The 26,839-nt window shown below is 48.8% G+C and overlaps 1 protein-coding gene across 3 annotated transcripts in view; it reads right to left on the reverse strand.

Annotated features, from left to right (window-relative positions):
• Positions 1-4,081: 4,081 nt before the first annotated feature.
• Positions 4,082-26,839, reverse strand: part of NRF1 (nuclear respiratory factor 1) — a 135,395-nt gene continuing 112,637 nt past the window's right edge. The window contains exons 11-13 of one of the 3 annotated variants that reach the window (XM_075925374.1): positions 20,657-20,713; positions 16,770-16,850; positions 4,082-6,016 (exon numbers count right to left, since the gene is read on the reverse strand). In XM_075925374.1, the coding sequence (XP_075781489.1) occupies positions 5,853-6,016; positions 16,770-16,850; positions 20,657-20,713 (302 nt within the window). In that variant the 3' untranslated portion in view covers positions 4,082-5,852. The remainder of the gene's footprint in view (positions 6,017-16,769; positions 16,851-20,656; positions 20,714-26,839) is intronic. The other 2 variants (XM_025183218.2, XM_006120331.4) reach the window with 2 other exon arrangements.

The following is a 26,839-nucleotide window of genomic DNA, read 5'->3' on the forward strand; positions in this document are numbered from 1 at the left end:
GGGGCTTGCTGCTCAGCCTAGAGAGGGGCAAGACAGGGCTCAGCTGCCCGGCACCCCCCAAAAACTGTCCTGCCCCCGCAGCTGGCCACCCCCCCCAAAATGTCCTGCCCTGCAGCTGGCCAGCAGCCCCCCACCAACTGCCTTGCCCCCACAGCTGGCTGGCATCCCACCAAACCTCCCCCTTGCTTAGGTTAGTGGGTGTGATTTAGCTTCTTACAGGATCAATGCACCTTGATGCACGAGGACCCTGAGAAAAACACTGACCCCCAGGCACTGCCCCCTGCGGCTGGCGTGCAGGCCAGGCCAGCTCCACATACACTAAGAGCCCGAGGAAGATCATGCACGAAGCGTGTGAAGGATGAGGTGTGTGGGGAGGGGAGAGGGCGCCGAGCGTTAGCAGCCCAGCCCGGAGAGGGCACATCATGTCCAGGGCCGTGCTCAGGGCGTTGCAGGGCAGCGTGCGATGTGCAATGGGCACAGGTCAGAGGATGCAGCCGTGTGAGCGCACGTGGAGGAGGGGGGGTGGCGTGATGCAAGGCACCCGCCGGAGGGGCAGGAGTGCTCTCTAGCAGGGCCCCCTCCCTCCTGCGCGTTCACCCATCTCGTGAATGAGCCCGCCCCAGCAGTGACCGTAACAATGGGGCGCAACGTGCAGCCCCCCCACCCTGGGGGAGGAAATGCCGGGGAAGGTCCAGACGCCCTGGTGCCCTTCTGGGTCACTCGGCTGAAAGTGCTGCTCGTTAACTGGAGTTTTAACGAGTGCAGCCCACTCTCTGATTAACCAAAGCGAGTGATTTTAATGGGCCGGCCTGGAAATTCAACCGCAGGTGACATGGTCTTCCGAGGGGTCCTCCCTGAGAATTCGTGGCCCCCAGCCAGGCCCGGTGTTAAATCACTGGACTGGCAGCAGATTCAGCCACCCTCGACACCGAGGGAGGTGGCTTTAGTTGAGGAAAACGCAGAGCTGGGGGGGGGCTGTTGCCATGGTGCCTGGGAGTTCCCCCTGTTCTGCACTGGGACCACGTCTCCAGGTGGGACCAGAGCCTGGGGGCAGGCTGCGGGGCTGGCCACTTCACATGTCGGTCTCCCCCTTCCCGGACAGGAGCCCAAGGCCTTGATCAAGCGGCATAAAACAGCCTCTGCCCCCCCCGGCCTCCTCCACCGCACGGCTCTGATCTCACTGCAGGGCACATGCCAGCCCTGCGGTGCGAGCGAGGGAGCATTTGCCACAGCATTGCCAGGTCGCAGACCCGCATTGATGTAGGCCTCTTATCCTGGCTTGGCCTGACCCTTTTAAATTAGTAAAGCCAACAGGATCACGCCCACAGCTGCTAAGACAGCACTGGGGGGAGGGGGGAGAAGGGAGAGGGAAAGCAATCATAGGCTTAGGCCTGTGTGATTTAGTGCGCTGCAGTGTCCTGGGCATCAGGGTCCTCGTGCACAGCTCACCACTCTACACTGCAGTGTCCTGGGCATCAGGGTCCTCGTGCACAGCTCACCACTCTACACTGCAGTGTCCTGGGCATCAGGGTCCTCGTGCACAGCTCACCACTGAACACTGGGATAGCACTGTTTGAGAGAACATCTCACTCTTCTTAGCCTAGAGCTGGCCAGAGATTACATCACCCACAAGATAATGCAGCTGCCTCTGGGGTAGAACTTGGCAGTTTTTCAGCATTACAGAACAGTTTTGGACAGAAAGGGAACATACGAAGAGCCAGACTGGGTCAGACCAAAGGCCCAGTATCCTGTCTGCCGACAGTGGCCAATACCAGGTGCCCCAGAAGGAGGGAACACAACAGGTAATCCTCACGTGATCCCTCCCCGGTCTCCCACTTCCAGGCACACAGAGGGTAGGGACACCATTCCTACCCAACCTGGCTAACAGCCATTGAGGGACTTAATTTCCATGAATCAATCTAGCTCTTTTTTGTAACCCTGTTAAAGTCCTAGTCTTCATAACCTCCTCTGGCAAGGAGTTCCACAGGTTGACTGTGCACTGCATGAAGAAAAACTTCCTTTTGTTTTAAGCCTATTATCTATTACATTTCATTTGGTTCTTATATTATGGGAACAAGTAAATAACTTTTCTTATTCACTTTTTCCACACCAGTCATGATTTTCTAGACCTCTATCATATCCCCCCTAAGTTTCCTCTTTTCTAAGCTGAAAAGTCCCAGTTTTTGTAAATATCTCTTCATATGGGACACGTTCCAAACCCCTCATTTCTGTTGCCCTTCTCTGAACCTTTTCTAGTGCCAATATATCTTTTTTGAGATGAGGCAACCACATCCGTACACAGTATTAAAAATGTGGCATACCATGGATTTATACAGAGGCAAGAAGATATTCTCTCTCTCATTTTATATCCCTTTTTTTAAAGACTCCTAACATTCTGTTTGCTTTTTTGACTGCTGCTTCACAGAGTGGATGTTTTCAGAGAACTGTCCACAATGACTTCAAGATCGCTCTCTTGAGTAGTTCTGTAAAACTGCTGGAAGGAAAGCACAGAAGCAGAATATGGATTAGGAGTATGCCCAAGACATCAAGGCTAACAGTGACCAGAAGTGGGCAAGACCTGGCTCTAACATCCTCTCCACCAGCTCAGCTCCCCAAATGTCATGCTGGGGTATTGGACTGACAACAATCCAAAGGGAAGAGCATGACTTGCTGAATGACCAGTCGTGCTTTGGGTTTCCCTAGGAGCCTTGCATCCCAATACTGACCAGAGCTGACTTTCTTGAGCTTTGGAGATATGACAAAATCACAGGCCATGGCTGGATCTGTTGAAACAATTAGCAAATATTTTGGCAACAAGACATAGACAAGACACTCCAGTGACCTAAGCCCTCAGTATGTTTAGATTTGGGACAGGGCTCACTCATCACTAGGATCAACTCTTCCAAAAAATTGCCATGGGATCTTTAGGGATGATGCCAGATCCTGGGCTTGGGTTTAACATCTCCTCCAAAAAAAAGTCCTAGCATGCTACTGAACAGCAAAGAATGCCACCTTTGGGCTACGTCTACACTGGCATGATTTTGCGCAAGAACTCTTTTGCGGAAGAGTTCTTGTGCAATAACTCTTCCAGAAGAGAGCGTCTACACTGGCATGTGCCTTTGCACAAGGGATGTGCTTTTGCGCAAGAGCATCCATGCCAGTGTAGACGCTCTCTTGTGCAAGTAAGCTCTGATGGCCATTTTAACCACAGGGCTTTCTTGCGCAAAAAATTCATGTTGCCTGTCTGCACTGGCCTCTTGCGCAAGAATAGTTGCGCAAGAGGGCTTATTTCTGAGTGGGAGCATCATAGTTCTTGCGCAAGAAGCCCTGATTTCATACATTAGAACATCAGCATTCTTGCACAAGAACACAGTGTAGACAGGCAGCAAGTTTTGGCGCAAAAGCGGCTGCTTTTGCGCAAGATCGCACCAACGTAGACACAGCCTTGGAGTTCCCAACACCACTGCCAGCAGCAGCAGTAGGCTGGCGCAAGGTTTGAGAAGCAGAAAGGGACTATGAATGAAAAAGGGAGACCAACTTGTCTAATTTCGAGCTGAGGGAAGGGCAAAAAAGGGTAAACAGCATCAATAATGCAGAATAAGTGAGATTAAAAAAAAACGTTCACTTCATAATCTAAGGCCCCGACCATGCAGAGATTTATGCCCACAGATAGCTTTACTCAGTTTAATTGAACTCCATGGGATTATGCACCTGAGTCAAGTTACTCAGCTTTGTAGGTGGCTGCAGGAGCAGGCCCTAAGCTATTAGCAACACAGGAAAGCAAAAATAAAGCTACAGGTTGGACCTCCGTGGTCCAGTCCTGAACAAGGGACGTTGCTGGACCAGGGGTGGTCAACGCTGGCCCGGCTTCAGATGGATCAGCCAGGCTCCCAGTCCTGGCAGGGTTTCCAGCTCCACTGGATGCCTGGCTCTCTGGTCCTGGAACATCTGTGGTCCTGCTGGACCAGAGGGTCCCAGTTTAGAGGATCAATCTGTACTATATTTTGGCCACCTTTTAAAAACATCTTCCCCCTTCCTGGTCCAAACCTATGCACAGACCTACAAAATAAGAGACTCTGGGTACAGACACATTTGTAACAATTTATTGAATGAGGCAATAATAGACAGAATGGGAAAACAACAGGTATTCCATGCTCTGCTACTTGACAGGTTTTTTTTTTCCTTTTTCTGGGGAGAATTTCTTAGACTGTAAGAACGTTATTTCATTGCCAAAGAAACACGGACTTTAAAGCCACTGGACATTTTCACAACGACAATAAAAAATAATAATAGTTTAAAAAAATAACAAAATCGGAAAAGCAGGGCTGTTTCTCTGGAAATGGTTCCCTCCCCTACAGAAAAACATATACAAAGAACATTTGATATTTTCATATAAAACAAGTAAATACAAGAATCTGAAAACTTTCTCAAAGGTGGAGCGGGACGTGGAGAATTGTGTTAAATGGCCACTTTAAAAAAAAATTAAATACCATGCACAATTGCACACACCGAGGGAGGGTGTGGCTAAAAGAAGGGAGGAGCTTGTCTGAGGGAGGGGCAGTGTGTGTTGGTTTTGGGAAGCAAAGGTTTGGCCCATTGGAAAGTCAAGTAAAATCAGCCACTGAAAACCCACCAGACATTATGCTGGCCTGGAGGTTTTCGCATGAAGTAGATTAAAAAAAACGAGCAGCAGCAAAGCTGTGCTGGCAACGCACATACAGCAGAAACAGGCGCAGGACCCATGGAACGCAAACCACGGCGGTGGGTTATGGGAAGGGCCAACTTGACCCCCAGATTTACTGAACAAGGGAGCATTGTGGGGTTTAGTTAATCTGGGTGGGTAGAGGCTGGGACAGAGGGTCATCTCTTTCGTACAGTCCTATCCCGGCTCTGAGCACACCAGTGACAGACACATCTCGCATGAACTCAACGTACCTCTCGGCAACCGGGCGGAACAGGGTTCAGATACAAAAGGAGTCCTTGGGGGATACACAGCAGAAGGAAGAATTTTCCCGAGTCAGTAACTCCCCTTCCCCGGCCGTAGGTCCCCACCAGATAGTCCATTGCCGTCTCCATTTACAAACATGAAATAGTAAAGAGAAGGCTTCTAAATGCCAGCTACATTTCAACAGCAGAGAAGAGGCGGGCAGGTCTTGAAGGTGGATCACAGGAGAGCCAGGCGGAAACTCTCCAGGGTGTTTGGGAACTTCCATACCAGAGTTTTCCTCTTACAGGTGTCATGGGTAATCAATGGCTGCCCTCCGAAGGGCTTTATCCTGTCGAAAGGCTGTTGCTGCCCCTACGCAGTTGGGCAAGCGCCTTTTTCCTAACTTTCCCCCCCCTTTTTTTCCCCCACGTGAAAATGTGTGACAGCCTAATTCTCCCAGTGATAGGACAGAGGAGCCTGACTCCAGGAGCCACTGCAGAAATCGCTGCTGGCTTAGCGGGGCCAACAGCACTGTTGGGACTGTCCCCAGCCAAGGCCACGGCTACTTCCTACAGGAGGTGGGAGATTTCCCATCTTGCCCAGATTCTAATCGAGAGATTTCATGCGGAGGAGGGGACGGGGTGTGTGTGTGTGTGTTGTGTTTTTATTTAAATATCCTCAGAATGAAAGTCCATCACAAATTGGCTTTCCACTCCCACAAGATCAGAGCGGCACTATAAAAATGCACTTAACACACATCCTCTGCTTTTTTTTTTTTTTTCCTTTTAAAAAAAGGTTAACGAAACCTTTGCTTCCAAAGCTGGGAGACTCAATGCCACCTGATTGCATCTCTGAAGAGGCGTAAAAAAATTATTCACGTAAGAGACGAGGAAAAAAACATCATCATGATCCTGCCGTGGCAACGTCACTGTTCCAAGGTCACAACCTCCACGGCCTGACCATCCATGGTGACGGCACTGTCTGCTATCCGTGTAGTCACGGGCGCCATGGCGACCTGGACGGGACCATTACCCTGGGCGAGGCTGGTTACCACTGTCTGGTACATGCTGACGGGGATCTGGACGAGCCCTGTGGAGACAGAAGGAGGAGATGGGGGTTGCAAACACTGCAGGCATTTCAACTGGGCAAATCAAAGGACTCTGGCACGTTTTGATACCTCCTTTATCCGCTGCGTGGTGCTAACATTTACATAGCCCCCAATCAGAATCGTGGCGTTTAAGGCCAGTGCAATCAGATCATTTCGAGTGACCTCCTGGCTACCACCCAGCACCCACCCTCCACCCAAAATTAGATCAAAATATTGCAACCCACAGGAGACTAAAACTGCTGTGTGCCGCAGGCAGGGCATAGGAAGGACTGAGATGCACCAGTTGTCCATGGGCTCCGCAATGGCAGATATACCCAAATGACCCTGGCAAGGCACTGGCGCTCCACGCCACGAGGTAAAACCCACCCATGGTCACTGCCAGTCTGACCTGGCAGGAAATTCCTTCCTGACCCACATGTGGAAATCAGTGATCCACGTGCCACACAAGCAAGAGCCAGCTGGCTAAGAACGTGTCCCATCTCCAGCCGTGCACACTCCTGGGCGTCAGAGGAAAGAGACAAAAAGACAAAACTAATTCCACCCAACCACAGAATACATTGGGGGGAGGGGGAATCCCTACATCACCCCCACATGTGACCAGATGAGCTTTAGGAACATCAACAACATAAAGGAACCCCTCAGGCTGCCCCCCACCGTCACAAGCAACCCTGCCCTCGGTCATATCCAATCCCGTTCAGAAACGTGTCCAGCTCTCTTAAAACCTATTGTTTGCCTCATAATTCCTGTTGGGAAGATGTTCCCAGGCCTCACTGCTCTGATGATGGGAGTTGTCCTAATTTCTGGCCTGAGTTTATACCTATCGGTTTTGGTGCCAACACTGTCCTTTAGCTTAGCTAGCGCTTCATCCTCCCTGGCGTTGAGCCCCGAACCCATAGGTAGTGCGTATTCAGACCTCCTCTCGGCCTTCGCTTTGCTAGGCTAAGTAAGCCAAGCTCTTCCAGGTTTTTCTCTTAAGCTGGGCCTTTCCTCCCCCAGCCATGCTAAGGAGTTCTTCTCTGCGCTGGCTCCACTTTTTGAATTTAGCGTTCCTGAATGATCCAGAGGAGGGACTCTAATGGGTGCATAGTGCTGTTCGCTGGCAGAAGCTGGCGCCATGAAATAACAGGTCTAAGGAGCCCACAGTGCTACCATGCAAGAAAGGGAGGTGACTGGAGTTGGAAATGCCTTAAAGAACAGGCTGGTTTTGAGGCCCACGGGAAGTCTGTGTACGCTGACTGAGAGGCTGGTCCGCACGTGTGTATACAAAGGCAAGAGAGAACGCCGGGGAGATAGGAACTGGACAGGAGCAGCGACTGGCCAGAGCAGGAGGGGAAAGGATGGATCGGAGAAGGGAAGGTGGGACTTTAGTCAGGGAGCCTGGAAGGGGAAGAGGGGAAGATAGCACAGGATTCAGGAAAGTAGGGAGAGACCTGTTTGGAACAGCGGGAAAGTATAGGCGGCATGTTAACTGCCTGCATTCCCTCAGCTGAGGCCATGAGATGGGCTGATCGGTTTCTCCTAAGTTTCTCGCTTAAGCACAAGGACACGTGTCAATTCTCCAGCCCCACCCAGGCACAAGAACAAAGCTCTTTTCGTTCACATTTTACGGAACACGTTCATGACAAAAATCTGTTGTCTCTGTTGTGTCCTGAGGTGCCTTATGGGTGAGACTGGACACAGCTCCTAGCGCTGAATTTAGAATTGACATGAGGTGAGGGTGAGAAAGGAGAAGGACAATCTGGATTAAAACGGTCCACCTGTGGACATATCTTGGTGCCTGTGCAGCATGAATTCAGCTTTCTTGTCCATAGGCTTTATGATACAGTCTTTAATTACAGAACCCTAGGGTTGGAGAGACCTCAGGAGTCATCTAGTCCAACCCCCTGCCCAAAGCAGGAACAACCCCAACTCAATCAGCCCAGCCAAGGCTTTGTCAAACTGGGACTTAAAACACCTCTAGGGATGGAGATTCCACCCCCTCCCTAGGGAACCCATCCCAGGGCTTCCCCACCCTCCTAGGAAAAGTTTTTCCTAATATCCATCTAGATCTCCCCCACTGCACCTTGAGACCATTGCTTCTTGTTCTGTCATCTGCTCCCACTGAGAACAGCCTCTCTCCATCCTCTTTGGAACCCTCCTTCAGAGAGCTGAAGGCTGCCACGGGGCTTCTGCCTCCTTCAGTTATTCAACATCCCATATTATCTTCCACGTTCTGTGTGCTGCCTGAGGCTGTGTGTAATGCGCGCCATTCAAGCCCTGCTCTGAAGAGAAAATGACTCATCTACTCTAGTTCTGTGGCGCTTTCACCATAATGGCTGTGTGGGTCTCACACATTAACGAATGGGGGGCAAGTTGGTAACACCCCCGTTTTACAGCTGGGGAATTGAGTGAGGAAGGCCAAATTGATCAAAGGTTGCCCCTATTTTGGGTCTCCTCTTTGAGAGGTCTAGGGCCTGAATTTACAGAGTAATTAGCAATTTCACATCACGCTGTGACGAGCACAGGTTGCTCCAATCGACATCAATAGCAGCGCTGAGAATGGAGCATTCCTGTCCATCTGGCGCCCGGATACCCACCCGGGGCAGACGGAAAATGAGGAACACGTCATCAGGCAGCCGCTGATCGCAAGTTTCAAGTGACTTGCCCCAGCTTCACCCAGGAACTGTGCAGCAGAGGCAGGGGGAGAGTCCAGTCCTCTAGGTAAACCAGCTGCCTTCACCACGCAGCCACCCTTTCTCTCCCTGAGTGCCCTGCCTCATTCTCTACACACCGTCCACCTTCAGCAACGAGAGAGGCAGGGCTCTGACAGACAAGAGCCTGTGTCACTATAAAACCGTAACTCATTTCCTGTCAGCCTGCCCCTTTATCCCCAGAACTGTTGCCAGCCCCTCTTCCTGGCAGCTTTTTCCTTTTAGCTCTTTACTCTCTGACCATTTTCACTGCTACGGTTCAAGGTCCAGTTGTGTGTCTAACACCTCAGGCCTGCGGGCTGGTGATGTAGGGATCAGACTGGTGCGAGGTCTGACACTACGGTTGGCTCGTGGGTCAGTGCGCTTGCAGGGCTGGGCTAGGAAAGGCCGTGACAGCTGTGGCTGGACTATGGACTCTTAGAAGTTAGCAAACGAAATGACTTATTAGATCATCTAGTCTGCGCTCCTGGCTAGTGCAGGATTGTCCCTTACCCAGACCAAGTTCAAATCATTCTGGCCAGCTGGGGGTTCGATCCAAGTTTTCCAGACAGGAGTCTGCTGTCAAACTGCTCTCCCACTTGGGCAATGTGACTCAGATTTCACTAGCCAAGACCAAGCCCTCTTCCCCAAAGGATGCTATTTAATAGGAGGCAGCAGGATGTGTTGCCATGTCCTCGCATTACTTACTGGCCAGTCAGAAAAGCTTGTCTGTCGTGCCCATCAGGAGGGTGACCCAAGTTTTGAGATGGCACAGAGTTCACTAACACTTCGCACTTCTCTGCTCCCTTTCAGCTGAAGCTCTCAAAGCCCCCTGCAAACAATTAAGCCAAACCAAGACCCAGGGAGGTTAAGTGCCTGCCCCAAGGTCACGCAGCAAGGCAGTGGTAGTATCTGAGTGACGGGCCCTGGTTCCCAGCACCCTGGCATGCGTAACTGACCCGTGCAGAGCAGACTCTGGAAGCAGGGGGGAGGATTATATCTTTTCAAAGGGAGCAGAAGCTGATGCCTGAGCTGACATTTCTTCCACGCCCATAACCCCTGAAAGTCGTAGATGGACTAGCAAGCAAACCTCGAGGACTTCAGTTTGTGGGGGAGCCAGGCAGCAAGCCAGAAGTTTGGCCATAGGTCAGCGTGGAAGCCAAACCCCTTCCAGAGACGTAAGAAGCTGGCAGATCTACGCTCCGGGCGGCTGGCTTTCCTGGTCCTAACAGTGCCGCACTGCCGGAATGCATCTCCTGGAGTGATATCGCGAAGGCTCCACACAGCGCAGTGCCTGGCCCTCCCTGATCGGCCAGGGAGCACAAAAGGTTCCAATGCCTGATCCCACGGCGATGTCCAAAGGAAGTGTCCGTGCACACTAAGAAACAGCTGCTGCCATTCAGAGAAAGGATCTTTTCCAAGAGAGGGGATGGAAAGGGCTAGGTCTCTCTTGAAGGATGGATTCCTGCCATCAGGTGTGCAGTCAAGCCCAGCCCCATCTTAGATCCAGCAATACCTTAGAGCAGGGAATTATCTGGGAGGCTGGGGGGCACATGCACACACACACTCCTTTCTACGTGGGATTAAACTAAATCTCCTCAGCGTCGGACGCGGCAGCGTTTCTGACAGTAGCAGCAACCCACCCGGGCAGGAGACGGGCAAGGGCCGTAAAGTCCGCTGTGCATTAAGAGAGAGACACGATTAAATGGCAGATACACCGTAATCAGGGCTAGGATTGTCCCTGCACTGCATCTGCTCCGACCTGGCCCTGATTAGCTCTAATCTAGCTGACACATGTTCATCTACAGCATGGCGCTCGGAGCCTTTCAATGGTATCTCCGGCACAGAACATCGGGGGCTATGCAAGTACAAAGATCTGCGCTGGCGGGGGGGGGGGGGGGGAGGAGAGAGACACGGACAACACACCATTCCTTGAAGGAGACGTGCCCGTTCCCGGGAGACACGGCAGGCGGGAAGACTAAGACAGGGACGTGAGATACTGGAGCCCTCTGCAGCGCAGCGCTACGCTTCAGCTCTGTGCCTGCCAGGTGAAGGCCCATAAACAAACATCATGAATAATGCACCACCCCGCCCAGACAATAGAAGCGGGTTTCAAAGCCCTGGGGTGCAGCGGGAGCGGGGACACAGGTTGGCTCCTCTTTGTGAAGGGATTTTCTCGGACGCCAGCCCCCACCCACCGCTGCTCCCTTTGGAGGGGTGGGAGGGCGGGTGAGCGCGTGACGTGGCAGTCAAAGGCAGTGTGGCATGAAGCCGTTCTGTGGGCCTCCTTCAAATCCCCAGTGAAGACCCGCCACTGTTAGCTGCGCTGGGATGGACCCGAAGGCCCCGTCCTGATCAGGACCCTGCTTTGCCGAGAGCGTTCCTGCTCCCAATGTGCTTCCGCTCTAAGGCACGGGGATGCGACATGTAGACAACGAGCGGGAAGAACAGCCGCTCTCGTCCTGCTGGGCTGCCTGTGGTGGTACCAGGATGGTGGCAAATCACCTGGGGGCAGCAGGCTGCGCTGGGGGATGCATGGCAAAGGACAGGGTAGTGCACAGGCCAGCATGTGGCCCAAAAGATGCGTGGGGGGGGACGGGATGAGGACATGACAGGAGCATTTGAGGGCTGGGAATGGCCCTCAGGTAAACTGAGTTTGAGAGGCTTAGAGTCCAATGATAAAAGCTACCCCAGTGTATCCAATCCGCATCAGCAGCCCCCCGGCCGGTCCCTGTGGCAAGGCGGTCAAAGTGGGCGTGGAAGGACCGGAGAGGGGCTTTCTGGGCTGCTTCCGAGGGGCCTCTCGAAGGGGAAAGAGGCAGACGCAGAAACAGGTGGGAGACGCAGGCACAGGAAAAGCCACTGCCGGGCACAGGTGCTGAGACAGGGCACTAGAGCAGATGAGCAGGAGGAAGGAGCCATGTCGGGCCCGGTGGGTAGGAACAGTTAATTGGAGGCAGTGACCGGACAGGAGGAGGGAGAGGGATCCACAGAGGGCTAGAGAGGGAGGATGCCAGGTCAGGCAGGTCGCCTCAGCAACTCCGTTGTGCATGGACTAAAGGAGGCGGCAACGACTGGGAGATGCAAAGATGCTCAAGTGATAGGGCAGGGTGCTACTGAAGGTGGCTGCGTTAGCGGCCGTTACCCACAGCGGGAAGGGGTGCGTGGGCTCAGCTCTGGCTGTGCGGAGCTAAAGATGGCAGTGAAATCGGCCCGTTGCCAATGGCGAGGCTGACGGGCCGCTGGGAGCGGCTGTATGCGGTTTTTACACAAGCTGACAGCTCTTCCCCTTTTGTGGCTGCTGGGCTCAGACGATGAGCTCTCTGGGGCAAAGGTGGAGTCTTCCCGTGTGGACAAATAGGGTGCCGGTTCAGCACACCAGACCAGACTGGATCTACTTGCACTGCTGCGTCCATCATGACCACGGCAGAAGACACTTTGGCAGGTCTAGACACTACAGTGTCACCCCCCTGGGTCAGAGAGGGGGCTGCAAGTTTAATTTTCTGTGAATAAGGTGTGGTCCTCTCACTCCCAGCAAATACCAATTTGATCAGCTGGGCACAATTAGCAGCCCTGCGAGAACAGGCAGAGTACTGCACTGGCGCTGGGGATATATTGACACAGCATCTGTGTAGGCATTTCTCTCTAGCCAAATATCATTTCTTAGCACTATTACCCAGGCCAGCAGGAGCTCCCTGGTTCCCCATCAGGGCTGCCAGCCACCCTGATTTTGAAAGGTTAGTGCCAGGTACAGAAAGCCAGGCCCCAGGGGCATTACAAACTGTACTCCAGCCTCGGAGCTCACGAAAGGGTCTGAACTGCAGGCAACAACATTTTATGTGGCCACTCTAAGTCCAGCAAACCAAAGACAAGTTCCATCTAATCCTGGGGGAGTAATGACCACCCCTGGGTTTCTAAAACAGACTGGCCACAAGAGGAGAGCACCAGCTGCCTTTACCATCAGGAAACAGCAGTGTTCATCTGCGATGGTCAAGTCTGTCTCATAACCAGAGCTTTGTAAAACTCATCTTGCCCAGCAGGGACATTCTGAACAGCAAGCGACTAGTAAGAACATGAGAACTCCCAGACTGGGTTACACCGATGGTCCACCTAGCCCAGGATCCAGTCTCTGACAGTGGCCAGTACCAGAGCTTCAGGGGGAATGTGGGCAATTTAGAGAGCCACCCATCTTCCCTCTTGGTTTCTGGCAGTCAGAGATTTAGGGTCATCCCAAGCATGGGGTGACATCACTCATCATCTTGGTTAATAGCCACTGATGGACCAATTTTTCATGAACTTTAGTTCTTTTCAGAACCCAGTTATACTTTGGACCTTCCTGACATCCCATATCAATGAGTTCCTTAGGTTAGTTGTGGGTTGTGTGAAAAAGTATTTCCTCTCATTTCTATTACACCTGCTGCCTATTAGTTTCATGGTGTGGATCCTTGAATTTTGTATTGTGGGAAAGAGTAAACAATACTTCTCTCTTCACGATTTTATAAACTACTATCATATCTCCCCCCCTTAGCAAGCTCTTTTCTAAACTAAACAGCCCATGTCTTTTTAAAGTTTCAGAGGAGTAGATGTGTTAGTCTGTAACTGAAAAAACAAATAGTCTTGCAGCACCTTAGAGACTAACAAAAACGTGGATGGGTCTCAAAGGTACCGAATTATTGCAATCCAATTTCAAAAACGAGCCTGAAAGGGAGGCTGCAGAACTTAATTTCATTTACAGGTTCGATACCTGAAACAGAGGTCTAAACAAAGCCCTGGTATGAAAGGCCCGCTACAGTCCACATCCTAATGACAAAAAAAAAACAAGCACCGGGTACTTATGAGCACGTAGTACCTACTCTATCAGCTTCATTTAGCATGCACACTAACTGACAATCCCCCCCCCCCCCCCCCGCCCCGTTTCCCCTCTTCTTTTTCCTTTGCTCCTCCCCTCCACGTCCCTCTTTCTCTGCTATTTATTTGGAAACTGGACCCCTTAACTCCATTCATCTGAAGAAGTGGGCTGTGTCCACGAAAGCTCATGATACCAGCTACGTTTTTGTTAGTCTCTAAGGTACTCAGGACTATTCATTGTTTTTTAAGTTTTTTCAAATCTTTTTAGTCTCTCCTCATATGAAAGTCATTCTGTACTCCTGATCATCTTTGCTGCCCTTCTTTGAACCTGTTCTAGACCCACTGTATCCTTTTTGAGATTGGCCACTAGAACAGAACATATATGGTGCCTTTATGATATTTTTCTGTCGTATCTTCTACCCTTTCCTAACAGTTCTAACATGGGCAGCCTTTTTGACTGCTGTTATGCCCTGAGCTGAGGTTTTCAGAGACTCGTTCAAGATACCCTTCTTGAGTAGTAACAGCTAGAGCCCATCTTCTTATGTGTCTGTTTGGGATTTGTCCCCCAATTAACATTCCTTTGCATGTATTAGTGTTAAAATTCATCTGCCATTTTGTTTCCCAGACACCTAGTTTTGTGAGATACCCAGGAACTCTTCACAGTAGCATTGGACTTATTTATCTTGAAGAATCTTGTATCATCTGCAAATTTCGCCACGTCACTATTCATTCCTTTTTTCCCTTTTACCTACCTGGTGATTGTGTCACTTTTCTGTATGAAAGCTTCAGAGGGGGAGCCGAGTTAGTCCGTAACTGGAAAAACTTAAAACACAACGAATGGTCTAGCAGCACCTTAAAGATTAACGAAACATGTAGATGGGATGTGGGTTGTACCCACGAAAGCTCATGATACCAACTACATGTTTTGTTAGTCTTTAAGGTGCTGCTAGACCATTCATTGTTTTTTAAGTCTTTTCTGTAGTTTTCTGAGAAGCTATCCTATTCCAGGCACATCCCATTTTCCTGGCACAACCAAATCCTGACCTTGCTGTGAGTTACGATCAGAGGACGCTGTATCCTGAATTTTGTGGTCCTAGCTCTTACCATTTATTAGGAGGTCTTGAACAGACAGGCAGGCAGGCAGACAGACTCTCTCAACAATACAGTAGATAGTGAGGCTTCAGTCCTGACTTTTCCGTGGAACATTCGCCAAACACAACAGCAAACAAAAGGACCCCCAGGTAGATCACAGCAGTCACCGTCATTATATAGTTGCTCCTCCTACCCTCAGCAGCTAAGAACATCAAACTACCTATCTGGATGTCACACTTATCAGCCATGAAACGTTCCCTAAAACGGATAGTGTCCTGCATAGTCCTGGCTCATCCTGTTCGATTTCAAGGAGCTCCTCTCAGCTCATTCATAACAGCAACAGAAGTGGATCTATAGAAGAGCTCCAAGACTGGATAGGGACGGCTGACCTGGCACATGTCAGGATTCCAAAGAACCACGCATACAAAGCTTCACCTTTTTCTGGATTAAATGCTGCTTATTTGGGTGCAGGTGGGTTGAGAAGCATAACTTTAGACACCTGATTTTCAAAGTCCTCGCCTTAGTCCTTTCCTCCGCTCTCCTGTTGAGAGCAGATGCCTGCTCTGTGTACTGAAATCAAGTTGCTCTCTTAGACATTAATCTTCTCCTACAATCCACCACTTCTACTTCTTCGGCTTTTCTGGCCTAGGGTTAGCATGATCAAAAGCCAAAATCCCCCCTCTTTGGGGGAGAAGCTAGAGCTCAGGAGGGAAGAGAGGGAGGCTTTTCTTCGGCTTCTATGTTTTGTATTTTTTAGCCCTTTTACTTTTCTTTTGCCTTTTTGGGAGGGGAAGGATGACCCCCTTAGGGCTTCTGCTCAGGAACATATGACGGAGAGGAAGCCTCGGGCCCTGGCATTCCTTTTTGTCCAATATGCAATCAGAAAGGATGAGCAGGGAGAAACTCCCAGAAAGAGCTCAGATCTTCCTCTGGGGAAGAGAGTCAGCAAGGATTCCTTGCCAAGTTGACCACTGGAGAAGCTGGGAGATGGCCCGGGGGGCTTTTTTAATGGGGGAAGATTGGGCGGGGGAACTTTTGGACTTACCCCTATAGAATCTTCGGCTGGAGAGGACGAGCCAGCCTGTTGAGTTTCAAGAACTGGAGAAGACTGACCTGCCCTTCTGGACGCATCTCCTGAGAAGTCTCTGCTTTTTTGTGGGAGGAATGCAGAGGGCCCTGCGAGCCATCCAGGTATGCAGTCCTTTGCCGGGGACAGCCACGTATCCACAGGCTGAGAGCAATTGTGACGGAACACCTCTTCTGCGGCTCCCCAAGCATCTCTTCATGGATGAAGCATGCTGTGGCCCCGGATGGGCTCTGCCAAGCTATGTGGAAGAGTCTACTCACCACAGATACACTCCCTTATGGCTGTACATGGCTCTCCTCTTTCTGTGCCCCCACCTGACAGCATCTCTGGCCCTGCGGTGGTCTGCCTCTTCAGCCAGGTCAAGAATAGTCCTTTCCCTTCCGGCGTGCCAGTGGTTTGGCAGTGTCGTGCCAGAGGTTCGGCCCAATTTCAGGCTTTTGGGGCCTGCCAGACTTTTACTCCACGGTTGTCATGCCCCCTGCTGTAGGCAGCCTACTAGGGGAGCCCAGGCCGGCCCTCTGCTCTGGGTTCTAGCCCCGGGACTCTGTATAAAGCTGGGGAGGTCTGTTCAGACCCTCTGCTGTCTACCTGTGGCCCATGGCTGGGCCTCTCTCACCTGGTTCGGCCCAGACAAAGCATAGCCCAAACTAGTTATGAGAGACAAAAAGATCTTGCATCTGGCTTCCCTGCCCCAAGCAGGCTCTTGTTAGGCTCTAGGCCCAGCCAGGCCCTCCTTCCTTCACAGGCCTTCAAATGGTCTCCACCTCCCAATCAGCAACCTTGACCTGGGCTTTTTCTTTCTCTCCCACCTCCTGGCTTGACACCTTGCACAGGTGTACTGGGGCGGGGCTGACTGGGCCCACAAGTTTGGAGTATCCCCTTCCTGGTCACTGTGGGGGCTGTATCCTTCATCAAAAGCTAGGATTGCAAATTACTTCAGTTAGTGCTCTCGGGTGTTGTTAGTAACACCAGGAAGCACTTTCAAAGGGTGTTTTTATCGCGACACTTTTCCTTTAAACTGAAAGTCTGAGCCTTTACCTTCCTCTTCTGTCATTTTGGCCTCGTTCTGATGCATCTGTACAAACCTTATGTTCTTCTTAGTTGATAAAAAAAGAGGGGCTAGGAGAAGAGACAAAGAAGCAGATTGTGTTTTTCCATGGGAAACCAATTTCAAATCCTCAGCTCTGTTGACCAAATTACCTATCCCACCCTCGCTTCTCTCAGGGTACATCTACATGGCAGTGTTATTTCGGAATAACTGACATTATTTCAAAACAACACAGCGCGCCTCTACACAGAAAGCTATTATTTCAAAATAATGGTGAGCTGGAGGACTGCTTACTCTGACTCTTGTAACCCTCACTTCACGAGGGGTAAGGGAAGTCGAAGGAAGAATGGTTTTCCTTCAACTTCCTGCTGTGCAGACAGCACCAAAAGCCGAGTTAAGCTATTTCGACTTCAGCTACGCTATTGGCGTAGCTGAAGTTGCACCTCTTAATTGGACTTTTGCCTTGCTGTGTAGACATGCCCTATGATTTGAAGGATGCTCACCAAGAAGAATCAGACCGGCTTAAGTCAGAGGCAAAATGTGGGGCTATTCTGTATAAATTTCCCACACAGGGCTCGGCTCCTATGTAACTTAATCCTGACCTAAGACAGTAATTTTGCGCCCCTCTGAAGCAGGGATGGTTAAATCTTTTTGTCTGTTAAATATGGGCCAATTGTTGTGCAAGAGAAAGAGAGAGACGTGACAAATAAAGACTAAGAGGCCAAATGGCTCATTTCCACTTGTGATCTAAACAACATTTGAACCGAAGACTCCGGAAGTCTAATGAACTAACTCATCTTGCCACAGAACTGCCTTGATCAGCTAGCTGTACAGAATAAATAAGATCAGCCACCTGTATCATGGGCAATTCAAATATATAAGAAACCTATTACCGAGAAAAAGTCATAGCACCTAATGTTAATAAAATTAGCAACTTTAGGTGTTGTTTTCTTTTAATGAAATATACGAAAGGCAGTGGAGGATGTATTAGATGATGAGCTAACAGGTGTTGTGGGGACAAAGCTTCATAGATGTTAGAAACATCGAATCAGTCACACAGTAGACTCCTTTGTGGTTCCCAAACAGAAGATGCATCAGATATTAACCTGGTATGTTTGATCTTTAGTCAAGCAGCCAAGGTACCATATTATAGTTATTAAAAATTCGGATTAGTAATTTAACAGAAAGCTATTCTCATTATGTTTTACCATAAATGTTTTAACACCCCCCCTTATTTTCTGTTCCTTGAACACTGTGGCAATTAGGAGGCAGACTTCTATGTTCTCTATTACAGTTTAGGAGTTTTCAGAGCAATTGTTAGGGATCCTATCACATGTCTATTGAAATCTATTATTTTAACCTGCACTAAAGTCTACAGGGCTTTTCCATAAAGTATATCTAAGCTGAGGTTAGCTTTACAGTTAAAACAACCTTTAGGCTCCCAGTATCTCTGGAGAGGCTGTGTAGAATGGCAACTACAAGTTCTGAAGTGTGATGGGGTGGCTCCATGATTTTGAGTTTTAGGGATAAAATCTATCTGAAAATACACAACAGGAATTTGAAGTCACAATGGCATTTTAAACTGTATTTAAATGGAATTGATTTAAAATCATTTTTAAAACTACTTTGCGATTTTCCCCGCTCTGTCCGGCTGGGAAAGCTGGTAACTCTAAGTGACACACACAATTGCATTTCTCAGGGAGCAGGGCGCTACTGCTGGGGTGCCCCTGTCTTCGTGCCAGCCCTCCTGGCGCCAGGTGAATATTAGTGAAATACATGCCCTGCATGGCTCTGTATCTAACAGAGAGGGGTGTATGTATTCTTATTGATAAACTAGGCAAATATAACTTAGATAGGGCCACGATAAGGTGGGTGCATAATTGGCTGGATAACCGTAGTCAGAGAGTTGTTGTTAACGGTTCTAAATCCTGCTGGAAAGGGATAACAAGTGGAGTTCCGCAAGGGTCTGTTTTGGGACCCGTACTGTTCAATATCTTCATCAAGGATGTAGATATTGGGATAGAGAGTACGCTTATTAAGTTTGCAGATGATACCAAACTGGGTGGGGTTGCGACTTCTTTGGAGGATAGGGACATAATTCAAAATGACCTTAGCAAGTTAGAGAAATGGTCAGAGGTAAACAGGATGAGGTTTAATAAAGAGAAATGCAAAGTGCTCCACTTAGGAAGGAACAATCAGTTCCATACATACAAGATGGGAAGCGACTGTCTAGGAAGGAGCATGGCGGAAAGGGATCTAGGGGTCATAGTGGACCACAAGTTGAATATGAGTCAACAGTGTGATGCTGTTGCAAAAAAAGCAAATATGATTCTAGGTTGTATCAACAGGTGTGTTGTAAGCAAAACTCGTGAAGTCATTCTGCCGCTCTACTCTGCACTAGTTAGGCCTCAGCTGGAGTACTGTGTCCAGTTCTGGGCGCCACATTTCAAGAAAGATGTGGAGAAATTGGAAAGGGTACAGAGAAGAGCGACAAGAATGATTAAAGGTCTAGAGAACATGACCTATGAAGCCAGGCTTCATGAACTGGGCTTGTTTAGTTTGGAAAAAAGAAGATTAAGGGGGGACATGATAGCGGTTTTCAAATATCTAAAAGGGTGTCACAAGGAGGAAGGAGAAAATTTGTTCCTCTTGGTTTCTGAGGACAGGACAAGGAGTAATGGGCTTAAAGTGCAGCAGGGGAGGTTTAGATTGGACATTAGGAAAAAATTCCTAACTGTCAGGGTGGTCAAATATTGGAATAAATTGCCAAGGGAGGTGGTGGAATCTCCCTCTCTGGAGATATTTAAGAACAGGTTAGATAGACATCTGTCAGGGATGGTGTAGACGGAGCTTGGTCCTGCCTTGAGGGCGGGGGGCTGGACTCGATGACCTCTTGAGGTCCCTTCCAGTCCTATTATTCTATGATTCTATGATTCTATACTGATCCATTCCATCTGACCAGTGACCTCCAGTGCTGCAGGCCAAGCTGGATGTTCTATGGGACTCTGTTTTTTCTACAACACTCCTCACTGCAGTTTCTCAGTGCTGATGGGCCGGTATCAGTTTATCCTGGGGTTTGTCTTTCCTTGATGTAACTCCAGGCTGAACCTCTCTAGTTCGGCACCCTTGGGACCTGACTGGTGCCGAACCAGAAAATTTGCCGGACCAGGGGAGGTCTATATTGTCTAGCAGCAAGACCGGCAATTCCACTGCGTACTGGGCTCTTAGAAGACATTGAGGAGTACATTAGAGCTAAATAACAGCACAGAACACTGAGAACCAGGACGGGGGGCTGTGAACAAACTTTCTGGGACCCTGGGAGACTTGGCCACACCCATAAGAGGCCATCCAGCTAACTAAAATCATGCCAGGCTATGGATGTTGCCGGATCAGAGAAGTTCAACCTGTACTGTGTTCAACCTGCACATGCTCTCTAGGATGCTGACTCGGACATCTTACAAATCAAAATATCCCACGTGCACCCCCTCTTGCCCTCACCACAAGTGTTGTTACTGGTGCATATTAGTGAAATATATATTCTAGACCCAATCCTGTCATTCCTTTCTGGGGCAGCGATCCCATCAACTTCCACAGCATTTAGTCTTAATATGGATACCAGGATTGGGCCCTTAGCCTAGTAGCATGTGCATCTCTACCCCACACCTGCGATTGTTACTCTAGTATGCATCTGTGAATTTGACCATACATACGCTACTCTTCCCTCATACAAGTGAGATATAAAGATAGACAGACAGATGTACCCCTCTTTACTCTGAGAAATACCAGGAGTGATCAGAACACCTACGGAAACAAGCAATAGCGCCAACCAGCAGCTTAATCCCACCATTTCAAACTACCACCACAAAAAGTAACTCACCTGTGGAATTTTCTGTTAGACTCCACTTGCAACCTGAACAGTCTGCTGCTAGGAAGCCTGACAATAAAATGCAAGTATAAAATGCTGAACAAAGGGCAAAATATCGCAGGGGGTGGTATTACCAGCATAGCCCATATACAGACAAAAAAATATGCCCCCTTCACTCCATTTGTGAAGGACAGCCATTGGACAGAAGTCATTCCTGCCCTTCAGGGGATGAGAAGACATAGCTGGTCTCCTCAGAGTATCACTAAAATATTAGATATGCTAGACTATATATTTCTAACTGCAAAACAAACTATATTTTACATCCCATGAACAGTTTAGGACCAGGGAGTGTTCAATTACTGCTGATGACCCCAGGTATTAATACTCCCTTTATCAGATCATTAATGCAAAATCTTTTACCAGGAAGGAGATTTCTTGCTAGTACTTAGATCAGTGATATAATCAGGCCACAAAAAGCCTGATAGGCAGAGGCTGCTGAGAAGAAGGGTGGCTGAAACCCATATTCCTAACAGCCACGGTCCCCATCTGTTAATGTTCTCTCCATTACTCCCAGAGAAGGGGGGGGGGGACAAAACAAACAACAGAAACCACACACACAAACACACAACCAGTGATGGATAGCTATACATCCCAGAGCAGTAGGCTAGAAAGTTCCTAAAAATCCAGGTTTTCTCCCCATCTAACCCACCAGACACTAAAAAGAAAAAAAAAAAAAAGATAAACTGGTCTTGAATTATTCTGTCAAGTTGTAACAGACTTCACTCTAAATGCGTTTCGAAACGATAGGGTACACTGCACACTGGGTCATATATGAACACCCGCATTAGTGTACACTGTAGAGCATTTCATATGTGAAGGTATAAAGCAACTATTGTTGAGGGAGTATAGCAACATGTAACCAGATATTCTCTGGGTTCATTTAAAAGCCGCCTTTCTGAGCACTTCACTGGCTTGTTCAGCAGCGAACATATTTCTGTTAACACACAGAGCTACATTCATGGCTGACAAATAGGCCACGATATGCAGGCTCTTTTCTTCACTCGCTTCTGTGCATGTTCGAAATGAAGTAAACTTGTGTTCATCGGCCCAATAGGGTCACGTTAATTGTTCCTTCTCACAAAACACTGGTTGAGTGCCTACAGTTGGTCCTTCTTAGAACCTCATTTTTGTGTGTTTTCTTAGGCCAATCCAATGGTATTTGATTTAAAGACAGAAACAGGTTACAGCAAAATTGCCATCATGAGGTTCTCTATGAATTCTTGTTCAACGGCTCTGGATCACATTGGCTCAATTAGTCAAGCCACATAAGGTTTTCCTGTCAGTGCTGCAAATTCAGTGTGGAATTCAAAAGTGCAGTGGGGGCATGACTCTTCAGTCACCTCTCCCCAAGAAAGGTTCTTCTCCCAGAACCGGGGGGACAGTTACGCCTGTGGAACATGACAAAGTGGTCGAGGTAAAAATGTCTTAGCTCAAGTTAGTTAACAAACATGAAGTGAAATCCTAGTGAAGACAAAGCAACTTGTATATATCATTCCTTCGCTAGAGTTTTATTTCACAGTAGTTGACTCCAGTTAGCTAACTCAAAAGAACATGCCTTTGTTCCTGAGCAGAGACACTCATGGAGGTCAAAGAATTCCGGGAGCGTGTGCTCTTTTCTAGACTGCTGCATGCTATTCTAGTCTAGAGTATGCCCTTTTTTCAGGAACAATAAATTGTGACACTTTTGTATTTCTAGGTCTGATTTTGTAAGCAAGTAGTTTTTAAGCGAGGTGAAACATGGGGTAGGCAAGATAAACCAGATTCCTGAAAGTGGTACAGTAGTCTGGAAAAGCTGAGAACCATTGCCTTAAAAGACAACCAAATAAGTTAAAAAACCTGGTTGATAAAGGAACAGAAAGAAGTAACTCCCAGTGTTGAAGAAATAATTCTGCTGTAAATATTGACAGTTTACAAAAGTATCTAGATGACTTAGAAGTCCAACTTCCATTTTCAAAAGTGAGATAGCACTTTTAGGGCTTATCTACACAGCAGGGCAAATGTCTAATTAAGCGATGCAACTTCAGCTACGTCAATCGCGTAGCTGAAGTCGAAATAGCTTAATTTGGCTTTAGGCACTGTCTACATGGCAGGAAGTCAAACCTTACTCCTCATGAAGTGAGGGTTACAGGAGTCGGAGTAAGAAGTCCTCCAGCTCGAGATTATTTCAAAATAATGCTGCTGTGTAGACGTACCCCTAGAAGTCTAATTCCTATAGACTTTTATCTAGACCTTGGCTCCCAAGTGCCTGTCATATTTGAAATGGGACTTAACATGCTTGTGAAATTCTTATCTGAGTGTATCAGTACAAGATGATACATTGTGGTTTAAAAGCTACCAGTGGGCTACATTCATTGAGAAAGTAACTGGACAGCTCCATTGCCTTGTGGACTCCACTAACTTCAAGGACGCTGAAGCAGAACTTAGAGAAAATCCACAAGATCACTACCATTTTGGCCTGTTCTATATTGGAAGTAAATACCATGATTTCAGAGACTGAGGGGCATCAGAGCCATGAATACAGCTGCAATTAAATATTCACATTTACATTTGGAAGTACAATGAACACACAGTTTTGAGCTCATCAATTGGCATCTGCTGGAGCTTGAAAACACACAGAATTTGCTTTAGCAGGGGAGAAACTGGATGGCTCAGGGGAATAGGAAATAAGAGCCTTTCAGTGATCGGTCTCTCGTTCAAATCTGTCCTGGCCAGTTGTAACAGATGGCCATTTCTGAAGGCTGTTTGGTAACTTATGAACTAAGGGACGGTCATAGTCAATTTCCTAGTGGACAATTTGTCCATGTCACAAACACACACTGTTGACATTTTTGGGCAGATCCAGTGGAGAGCCAAAAGATTATATAGGCAGGTAACCAACTATGCTCTGCCTGGAAAACGGAGCTCCCACCTGAAGAGGGCTGATTCCCATCAGTGGAATCATATGTGGGACGATCATGCTGCAGCTACCCTTGCTACACATTCTACAGAAATTTAGAAACTAGAGTCTCAACAACCAAAGATCAGACAACTTAGCTCATCAATGCCTCCTCCACTTTGTTCCTTGTGAACAGGATCCTATGAATAGTGATTCAGCTTTCCCTAAAGCCATGGGGGGAAGTAGAGATGAGGAAATTGAGGGATCCTCAGAACTCCAGGATCCCCAATAATTCTCTCCTCGAAAAGGGAAAGAAAAATTACTGTGATCAGTAAATTGGCTATGGAATAGCAAATGCTACCACAGTGAATTCTGAACAAATTCCAAGCTAATGTCCTTTCTCTGGGTCTCCCAAGCTATGTCTATACTGGCGGGTTGTTGCGCCAGAAGTATGCAAATGAAGCTAAGCGTGGACTATCGCCGAGCCTCATTTGCATACCTAATGAGCTCCCATTTTTGCGGAAGAGGGTCTTGTGCCAGAAGGTGCTGTCTACTCTGCCCCTTCTTGCGCAAGAAAAACCCTCTTGCGCAATGCCGTTATTCCTGAAAATAATCAGTGTAGCGGCATTGCACAAGAGGGGTTTTTCTTGCGCAAGAAGGGGCAGAGTAGACAGCTCCTTCTAGCGCAAGAGCCTCTTCTGCAAAAATGGCAGCTCATTAGGTATGCAAATGAGGCGCTTAGCCTCATTTGCATACTTCTGGTGCAACAACCCGCCAGTGTAGACATAGCCCCAGTGTGTCTGTGCTTCAGTCTGGGAATCTTTGGGGCAAGAAGCTTCTACCCGCACAGAGCACGCTGTCAGCACTTCCTTGGTGCGGAGTCCAAGATACCATGGTTCCAGCTGTTATACTGAAGAAGGGACTAGTCTAGGAATAGCAACTGAGGGAGAAGGCCATTTGAGAGTCCACAGAAGAAGAGTCACGCAGGACAGGAAGTTCTCTCAAGAGTTATTTCTGCTCAGGAAGAAATGAAGCCAAAGGAGTTCACTCTCAGGGGGGCGATGGAGTCAAATTCGGATTAAGGCCCCCGCTATGCTGGAAAAGATCCAGGGGAAACGACTTCGGGAGCAACCGGTTTTTACACTTTGTATTTAGCAGCTTCATATGGACTTAGAAGCCCTTGTGCCCTCTTCCCTGCGAGAGAAAAAGGGTTTCACGGTGACAGCTGGAACTGCTCCAAACCCCATGGCCTCCTGATGGATTCTGGGGGCCAATCAATTAGCACCCCTGTGCCATTTTACTGCCCTCCTTGCATGCAGCAGCCTGAGCCCCGAAGGGAAGACAGGCTCTTGGGGAAGCGTTTGATTGGCTGTGTCAAGCAGCCAATCAAACGCATAGAGGTAGGTGTGCGGCAGCAGAAGCCACCACCCAGAGTCTGGTGTTCTCATGCCAAAGTCTGCACTGCGGAAAAATAGGCCGATTCCTCTTGCAATCTTCCTACACAGCTGTTTACTGCCTGCGGATTACTGCAGTCACATGAGCTGCTTTACAGCAAAGCCAAGCTGTCTTCATGAGCTGAGAAGGTCACTGGGAAGACACGGGGCTCAAGAGAGAAACATGCTGCCCTCCACAGGGCAGCTGGGGGCATGATTTGCGGCCCAAGGCAAGAAGGAGCAGCGGCATTCACATGCCCTTCCTGGTCACAGGGCGAGAGAAAAATGGTTTCATGTTCAGGCCTGTCATAAGGTGCCACCCAAGGGGAGCACGGAACGGGTATTTGCTACCTATGTCCGTCTCACCCTGTTCCTTTGCTAGAGGGGAAGGACACAAATTGCTGGATCCCCAGGAAGTGAAAGAAGGACGGAGTTGGAATTTGCCAGTGGCTAGTCCCTATTTGCATTTCATGTTTGAAAAATCACATCTGAGTCCCCCACCTTCTGGAGCAGTTCTCTATCTCCAGCAGAGGCCAGAATGTGATGATTCGGACAAAGCCAGCCATGCTGGCCCAGGGATGGCAGAACATTCCTTCCTGGCCCAGTCGTGATCTGCCGACATCCTGTGGTAGGAGTGCCGATTACTCCTTTCTTAGCAGGAGCAGCTAGAAATGTCATCCAGCCCCTTCTCAAAGCCAGCAGCAGCGCTTGGCTCTTGCGGAAAAGCAGGCACGTGATACATTTTATAAAAGCAGAAGCACCGATGTCCTGTGTGACCGGATCATCACATTACTTCCCAAACACGTGCTGCCTTCCCCACTATGCCATACACAGAGCTTTAGGTCCCCACCTCTACCTCGTACTCACAGGAGTCCTTCCCTTGACTAAAATGAGATAACTCACATGAGTGATGGCTAACGGGCCGGCCTCTTAGCTACGTCCTACAGGCACAAGACAGTTTTTGCCTGTAGATTTTAAATCAGCATGTGCTGCAGAGATCTGCTCAAGGAAGATAAACACCATGCAACGAGGCTTCACACGGGCGAAGCAAAACATGTAGCATAAGGGAATGTAAGTGGTCTGGATGATTCTTTAAGATTCTTAACCTGTTTTCCACGATGGGCGATGGGCTTTTTAAGGGAACTGCGACCCGAACAGGTTCAGCCCCATCTGTTCTGTGCCCGGAGAGGCTGCTTTGCATCCTGGTACGTGGGGAAGTGACGAGTTGGAAGCCTCTGTCTAGACCAGGGATTGGAGGAATCTGACAGGACTACAAAGGCAACTCTGACTGGCCCTTACTCTGAGGAGAAAGGAGGAGGACTGGGTCTGACACCACTGTGAAGAAACTCCAGAGAACATACCTGGCAAGCCTGTTCCTCCCTTACAGGGCCAGAGGCACAAACATGCGTCAGTGCTTTAAATTAAACTCACCAGAAACGTGTGGGGGAAACCCCCTGTTGCAGGTTAACTTACAAGGGATTTCTTCTGCCTGCAGGGGAAGTTTATGGGAGGAACCACCTCTCATTTCATTCGATGCCTTATACAGTTACAACAGCTTGCTGGGATTTGAGCCAGCTTCCCATTTGGATCAAATTGCATCCCTCGCCCACTGACATCCATTAAGAGCGAGCCTGTAGCTGCCCTCAGGTTAGACGACTTTTCTCCTCCCCCAAAAATACAAGCCATCGCATTTTCTAATGGACTCTTCACTTCTCCTAAAAACGGGGAGTGCCCAGGCTTCGACCAGCTAATAGCCACGTGGGCAGCCTGCCAGGAAGCCAAGAGCTGTGTCCTACCTGCATCAAAAAGTTCAGAGTGCAGCCAGCC

Source organism: Pelodiscus sinensis, chromosome 1, assembly GCF_049634645.1.
Source record: "Pelodiscus sinensis isolate JC-2024 chromosome 1, ASM4963464v1, whole genome shotgun sequence".
Lineage (NCBI taxonomy): Eukaryota > Metazoa > Chordata > Testudines > Trionychidae > Pelodiscus > Pelodiscus sinensis.